The sequence below is a fragment of the Pangasianodon hypophthalmus genome, chromosome 27 (assembly GCF_027358585.1).
Source record: "Pangasianodon hypophthalmus isolate fPanHyp1 chromosome 27, fPanHyp1.pri, whole genome shotgun sequence".
NCBI classification, from domain to species: Eukaryota; Metazoa; Chordata; class Actinopteri; order Siluriformes; family Pangasiidae; genus Pangasianodon; species Pangasianodon hypophthalmus.
This window is the reverse complement of record NC_069736.1, coordinates 313,983-321,482: the sequence shown is the minus strand read 5'-3', so window position 1 is coordinate 321,482 and position 7,500 is coordinate 313,983. Positions and strand designations below refer to the sequence as shown.

At 44.4% G+C, this 7,500-nt stretch overlaps 1 protein-coding gene across 2 annotated transcripts in view; it reads right to left on the bottom strand.

Moving 5' to 3' along the window:
• Positions 1-7,500, bottom strand: part of rps6ka3a (ribosomal protein S6 kinase a, polypeptide 3a) — a 17,492-nt gene that overhangs the window by 8,474 nt on the left and 1,518 nt on the right. For both annotated transcript variants that reach the window (XM_034300827.2, XM_034300828.2), the window contains exons 2-11: positions 7,284-7,319; positions 3,876-3,992; positions 3,453-3,534; positions 3,176-3,256; positions 2,925-3,004; positions 2,575-2,681; positions 2,187-2,224; positions 1,344-1,486; positions 435-505; positions 7-95 (exon numbers count right to left, since the gene is read on the bottom strand). In XM_034300827.2, coding sequence (XP_034156718.1) covers positions 7-95; positions 435-505; positions 1,344-1,486; positions 2,187-2,224; positions 2,575-2,681; positions 2,925-3,004; positions 3,176-3,256; positions 3,453-3,534; positions 3,876-3,992; positions 7,284-7,319 — 844 coding nt within the window. The remainder of the gene's footprint in view (positions 1-6; positions 96-434; positions 506-1,343; positions 1,487-2,186; positions 2,225-2,574; positions 2,682-2,924; positions 3,005-3,175; positions 3,257-3,452; positions 3,535-3,875; positions 3,993-7,283; positions 7,320-7,500) is intronic.

Genomic DNA, 7,500 nt, shown 5'->3' with positions numbered 1-7,500 from the left:
ATTTACCGAGTCGATTTCCTGGGTTTCTCTTAAACAGGTTGCGAAGGAGAGACTGAGCTTCAGGACTCAGAAACGGCGGCATCCCCAACTTCGCCCTACACACACACACACACACACGCACACACACACACACACACACACACACACACACACACACACACACACGCACACGCATAAATACACACACACGCGCACACACGCGCACACCACCACCACCATCATCATATTTCACTAAGACATGCGCAGTGTGTGCTGAAAGGCTCAGGACATCGTGACGTCTCTAACGTCACATTAATAAATATTAATGAATTACTGATATTACTGATGCAGTATAATTATTATATTTTATATATATATACATTAACATAAATATTAGATTATAATAACGCACTTCAACGAGCTGTTATTGCAGATTATAAGATTGTGTTACTCACTTTAATATCATGGTCATGGTGTCTTTACGATCTTTTCCCTGAAACGGCAGCATTCCCGTCAACATCTCAAACTGTGGACACAGAAATAATATCGTTATTAATTTAATAATAACATAAATATAAATGTCACTTAAAGAAAGATAAATAAATAACGTAAATAATAATGTCATGTGTGTGTGTGTGTGTGTGTGTGTGTGGTGTGTGTGTGGTGTGTGGGTGATGTGTGTGTGTGATGTGTGTGTGTGTATGGTGTGTGATGTGTGTGTGTGATGTGTGTGTGTGAATATGTGTGAATGTGTGTGTGTGTGTGTGTGTGTGTGTGTAGTGTGAATGTGTGTGTGTGTGTGTGTGATGTGTGTGGTGTGTGTGTGTGTGTGTGTGTGTGTGTGGTGTGTGTGATGTGTGTGATGTGTGTGTGTGTGTGTGTGTGTGTGATGTGTGTGTGTGTGTGTGTGTGTGTGTGTGTGTGTGATGTGTGTGTGTGTGTGTGTGGTGTGTGTGTGTGTGTGTAGTGTGTAGTGTGTGTGATGTGTGTGATGTGTGTGTGTGTAGTGTGTGTGTGTGTGTGTGTGTGGTGTGTGTGGTGTGTGTGTGTGTGTGTAGTGTGTAGTGTGTGTGTGTGTGTGTGATGTGTGTGTGTAGTGTGTGTGTGTGTGTAGTGTGTGTGTGTGTGTGTGTGGTGTGTGTGATGTGTGTGTGTGTGTGTGTGTGTGTGTGTGTGTGTGTGAACATGAGCAGCTGGACTGAGAGTACAGAGATGTGTAACGCCTCTGAAACAGACACTTGAACCCTGAGAGACGTGAGAGACTCGAGTGTCGTTCTGCTCCTCAGCGAGTTCCTGAACTCAAACACAAACTGCCATGAGTAACATGACCACACCCACCACCTGTCCAAGCTCCGCCCACTCACCATCAACACGCCGTACGACCACCAGTCAGCGCTGTGGGAGTGGCCTCTGCGGTTCACCACCTCGGGCGCCATGTACTCCACAGTTCCACAGAACGAGTACGCTTTATTCTCATGATCTATAGACTCCTTACTGAGGCCAAAGTCTGACACACACACACACACGCACAGACACACGTGCGCACACACACGCACACGCACGCAGACACACGCACGTACGCAGACACGCACGCAGACGCAGACACGCACGCAGACACGCACGCAGACACGCACGCAGACACGCACGCAGACACGCACAGACACACACACGCACGCAGACACACACACGCACGCAGACACACACACGCACGCAGACACACACAGACACACACACGTACGCAGACACACACACGCACGCAGACACACACACGCACGCAGACACACACAGACACGCACACGTACGCAGACACGCACGCAGACACACAGACACGCGCAGACACACACAGACACACACACAGACACACACACACAGACACACACAGACACACACACAGACACACACACGTACGCAGACACGCACGCAGACACACACAGACACACACACAGACACACACACAGACACACACACGTACGCAGACACACACATACACACACACAGACACACACACGTACGCAGACACGCACGCAGACACGCACACACACGCACGCACACACACATTAGATAAATAGCTATTACATTTATTCATGTTTACTTTAGACTTTACATTTAGTTTTTAAGTTATTTATATTAATTGTCATTTCAGGATTATTGACTCTGAAGCTGATTTCCAATTATTTTAATAAAACATGATTTATTTATTTACTTACCGGTGAGTTTAATATGACCTTCTTCATCCAGAAGGATACTGCAAACACACACACACACACACACACACACACACACACACACACAATCAGCAAAAACAATTCATAGCTGTTTACTTCAAACTTCAGTGATTAAACACACACACACTGATGACTACAATGCTGAATATGAATAAATTAATAAATTAGAATAAACACATAAATGCAGTGTGCAGCATATGAGCATGTGTGTAGTGTGTGAGTGTGTGTGTGTAGTGTGTGTGGTGAGTGTGTGTAGTGTGTGTGAGTGTGTGTGTGTAGTGTGTGTGGTGAGTGTGTGTGTAGTGTGTGAGTGTGTGTGTGTAGTGTGTGTGTGAGTGTGTGTGTGTGTGTGTGTGTGTGTGTGAGTTACTTTTCAGGTTTGAGGTCTCTGTAGATGATCCCCAGGCCGTGTAAATGATCCAGAGCCAGAGCTAATTCAGCCAGATAGAACTTCACATCATCCTCCGTGAACATCACCTGATCACACACACACACGCACACGCGCACACACACACGCGCACACACACGCACACACACGCACACACACGCACACACACGCACACACACGCACACACGCACACGCGCGAAGACACACACACTTTGTTTGTTTTCTTTATATCTGTCAGTAAACGTATTTATTAACGATTAGATAAACGAGGTTCAGTCTGTTAATAAAACAGGATTTAAAGGGTGATGGAGGAGTGAGGCGTGACCTCTGACCTCTTTAGAGAGGCGTGTGAATAAATCTCCTCCTCTCAGGAAATCCAGGATTAAATAAAGTTTCCCCTCCGTCTGAAACGCTGAGCACAGAACACACACACACACACACACACACACACACACACATGTAATTATTACTCTCATATTCATGACCACGCATGTTTAATTAATTAAAACTGCGACCAATCAGAGCTTTAGGAAGGACTGTGAACGGAGCGATCTGATTGGCTGACTGTGATTAACACACTCACCGTAGTGCAGTTTGACGATAAACGGGTGATTCACCTCCACCAGGATGTCTCGCTCCATCTTCGTCCTCACACGGTCTCTCACTGAACACACACACACACACACACAATGTTTACATAATTAATTAACAGGGAAAAAAAAAAAGAATTACAATTAATTAAATTCTGACGAGAGGTCATGTTTACAAGCACACACAGACACACACACACAGACACACACACACAGACACACACACAGACACACACACAGACACACACAGACACACACACAGACACACACCTTTCAGTGTCGCTTTTTTGAGGACCTTCATGGCGTAGAGCTGTCCTGCATCCGGCCCTGTTATCTTCCTCACTAGGAAAACCTGCTCACACACACACACGCACACACAAACACACACACACACACACGCAAACGCACGCACACACACACACACACACACATACACACACACATACACACACACATACACACACGCACGCACGCACGCACACACACGCACACACACGCACAATAAATTAATAATGACAAAACAGAAGAGGAACTGGATCAGTAATTAATAACTAATACTCCATCCTTCTGCTCACACACACACAGATCCTGTGCGAGTCCTAAACTCAGCGCGCTCACGCACTCACACACACTCACACACACTCACACACACTCACACACACTCACACACACTCACACACACAAGCTTCTCACCTTGCCGAATGATCCCTGACCCAGGACTTTGCAGAGCTCGAAGTCTCTCGGTTCTGCTTTCTCTGATCCCTCCTTCACCAGGTGTGTGATTGTGATCTCCTTCACCGGACCTTCATCCTGAGGAGGAGGAACAACACGCATAGATATACAGACATCATATAGATACACTCAATGTCCACTTTAATAGGAACACCTGTACACCTGCTCATTTATGCAGGTATTTAATCAGCCAATCATGTGGCAGCAGCACGATGCATAAAATCCTGCAGATGCAGGTCAAGAGCTTCAGTTAATGTTCACATCAAACACCAGAAAGAGGAAAAAGTGTGATCTGTGTGACTGTAACCGCGGCATCACACTTCTTCCTCATTCTGATGTTTGATGTGAACATTAACTGAAGCTCTTGACCTGCATCTGCAGGATTTTATGCGTTGTGCTGCTGCCACATGATTGGCTGATTAAATACCTGCATAAATGAGCAGGTGTTCCTAATAAACTGGACAGTGAGTATATACAGTGGCTTGCAAAAGTATTCAACCCCCCTGGAATCGATCAGATTTGTCTGAATAACAAATGATAAATACACATCTTCCTCCTGTCAGTAATTTTTATTTCAAACTTGTGCAAACAGTGAATTTCAAAGTCTAAATTAATTACTGCTCAGCAAGTTTTTATTTAAAGATATTGTCTTAACGAGGACACGCTTGACTTATAATTGGCCTTCACCTGTAAAATATTAAAACAGCTCCCATTTCCTGAACAAACACCACCTCAGTTAAACCGTCATTGACGAGACGTTCAGTCTGAAGGAAAGGAGTCAAAATGAAGAGTAAGGAGCATTTGAAGAAAGTTAAAGATAAGATCAGAGAATTTAATAAGTTAGGAATCGGGTGTAAGTTTATATCTAGGAGAAGAGACATCCCAGTAAGCTCTGTTGGGTCGACAGTGAGGAAGTGGAAGCTGCATCACACCACAGAAGTGAGACGGAGAGGGAAGCCACAGTGAGGCCAACAGTCACTCTGAAGGGCGGCGTAACTGAGGACGGCGTAACTGAGGACGGCGTAACTGAGGACGGCGTAACTGACGACGGCGTAACTGACGACGGCGTAACTGAGGACGGCGTAACTGACGACGGCGTAACTGACGACGGCGTAACTGACGACGGCGTAACTGACGACGGCGTAACTGACGACGGCGTAACTGACGACGGCGTAACTGAGGCGTGGCTAGTAAGAAAGCGATAGTCAGGAAGGATGAGAGTGACCCAGTGAAGACGAGGTTTTTGCTGTGATGAGACCAAGATGGAGATATTTGCTCAATTAAAACAAAACAAAAAGGTGAATGCTCTAGAGTGGCCAAGTTGAAGTCCAGATCTGAATCCCAGTGAGAATCTGCAGCACTGTGAGAAAACTGGAGTCAACAAACAACATCCAACCTGAAGAAGCTGGAGGAGCAAATCTGGCAGGAAGAACGAGTGAAAATCTTAAACAGTGTGCAGAAGCAACTTCACCGACCCCAACACACTTACAGCTGTTACTGCAGCAGAACCTGCTTCTGCCACGCACTCGACTGAAGGGGGTGAATACTTACGCAAGCAGCATTTTTCACTTTTTTTTTTTTTTTAAAGATCTGCTGATAATTAATGGATTTAGACTTTAAAATGTACTTTAAGAGCAGATTTATTTGAATTAAAATTACTGACTGGAACAATGTGTGTGTTATTTTTAATCCAGATGAATCGGATTACTTATAAGGGGGGTGAATACATTTGCAAGGCACTGTAGTGTGTGTGTGTGTGTGTGGGGAATCCTGTGCGAGTGTGAGACAAGACTAAACACGCCTCTGCCCTTTGACCTGATTTACCGCAAAATCTCTTACACACACACACACACACACACACACACACACACACACACACACACACTCTAATAGCATATGCAGTCTGTAATAAAAGTGTACATTATTATCGCTCCTGATTATAAACAGCTTCATTTGTCATTTTTATACTAGACACAGCGTCAGACTGCAGCAATGCCTTCTGGGTAAATTCCTGAAGTCTATGCCTATCCTCAGCTAACACACTTCACTCAAGCTGTTACACTAACACACCCTCAACACAGTCAAGGGCACTTCATCAAGGGGACAAGTGAAAGTGCTGCAGATAGGATTAGGACAAAGACAAAAGAAACATGAACCTTTTAACTCACAAACAAACAAATAAATAAATAAATAATGAAGATACAGACATGCACTTCCTCACAGGAATATAATCTATTACAATTATAAAACTATTATTATTATTATTATTATTATTATTGCAGGATTTAATTCTGATAATTAAACAGAACCTAAAACACTTTTCGTTGAGTCACATGACCTCAGGAAGAGGATGAGGTTTGAGGTAGACACCACAGGAAAAGGAAGTGTGTGTTTGTGTGTGTGTGTGTGTGTGTGTGTTGAATCATGCTTTCAGGTTCTCACACACACACACACACACACACACACACACACACACACACACACACACACACCACAGGACTGTTTTACATCGTCAGCACTGAGACAGAAAGAGGAAACACACTGACAGTTTTGTAATAAATATTTGTGTAAAATCATCAGAGGTGGTTTGAGAAGGTGGGACTGTCCACTGTGTGTGTGTGTGTGTGTGTGTGCGTGTGTGCGTGTGTGCATGCACATGTGCGTGTGTGCATGCACATGTGTGTGTGTGTGTGTGTGTGTGCGTGAGATCGACACTACAGATATTTTCACAGAGTGCACAGAAATCACAAGGACTGATACTAAATAAGGAAATCTCCTCCACTTCCCCTGTATACACACACACACTTCCACTTCTCACACACACACACGCACACACACACACACACTTCCACTTCACACACACAAATACACAGACACCCATTTCCACATCACACACACACACACACACACACACAAACGGGACCAGAATCCTCAGAGTGAATGTGTGCTGGAGTGTGTGTGAGAAGTGGAAGTGTGTGTGTATGAGTGTGTGTGTGTGTGTGTGTGTGTGTGTGAAGGTGTGTGTGTGTTATAGAAGTGAGAGAGGAGACGAGGAGCCGCGTCATTAATCTTTTTTTTAAATTTAGGAGAAAATTAAATGGAAATAAATTCTTCATCAGATACAGAGGAGGGGCTTAGAACTGACATTCTGACTGACATTGTAATGAACCAATAAGCATCAAGCAGGGCAGTGTTACAGCTGTACTGACTCCGCCCACTCTGAGGATTATTTGCTTTTGAAGGTTTTTTTTTTCTTCTTTTTTTATTTGTGCAGATGTTTCAGGTTTTGTGTTTTTGCATCAATATTTAATACAGTTTAACAAGATTAAAATAATACAATCACACACACACACACACACACACACTTACAGTCAGCAGCGCGTCCTCCTCCCCCATCGCATCGTCCTGTTAAACACACACAAGACGAGACACGTTATTGTAAAGAATTCTCTCACACACACACACGCGCGCACACACACACACACACACATACACACACACACGCGCACACACACCTCACGTCCCTCAGCATGTCTGGAATTCAGTGTGAGCTGTAGAGAGATCAAAATCAGTCTAACGTTTGCAA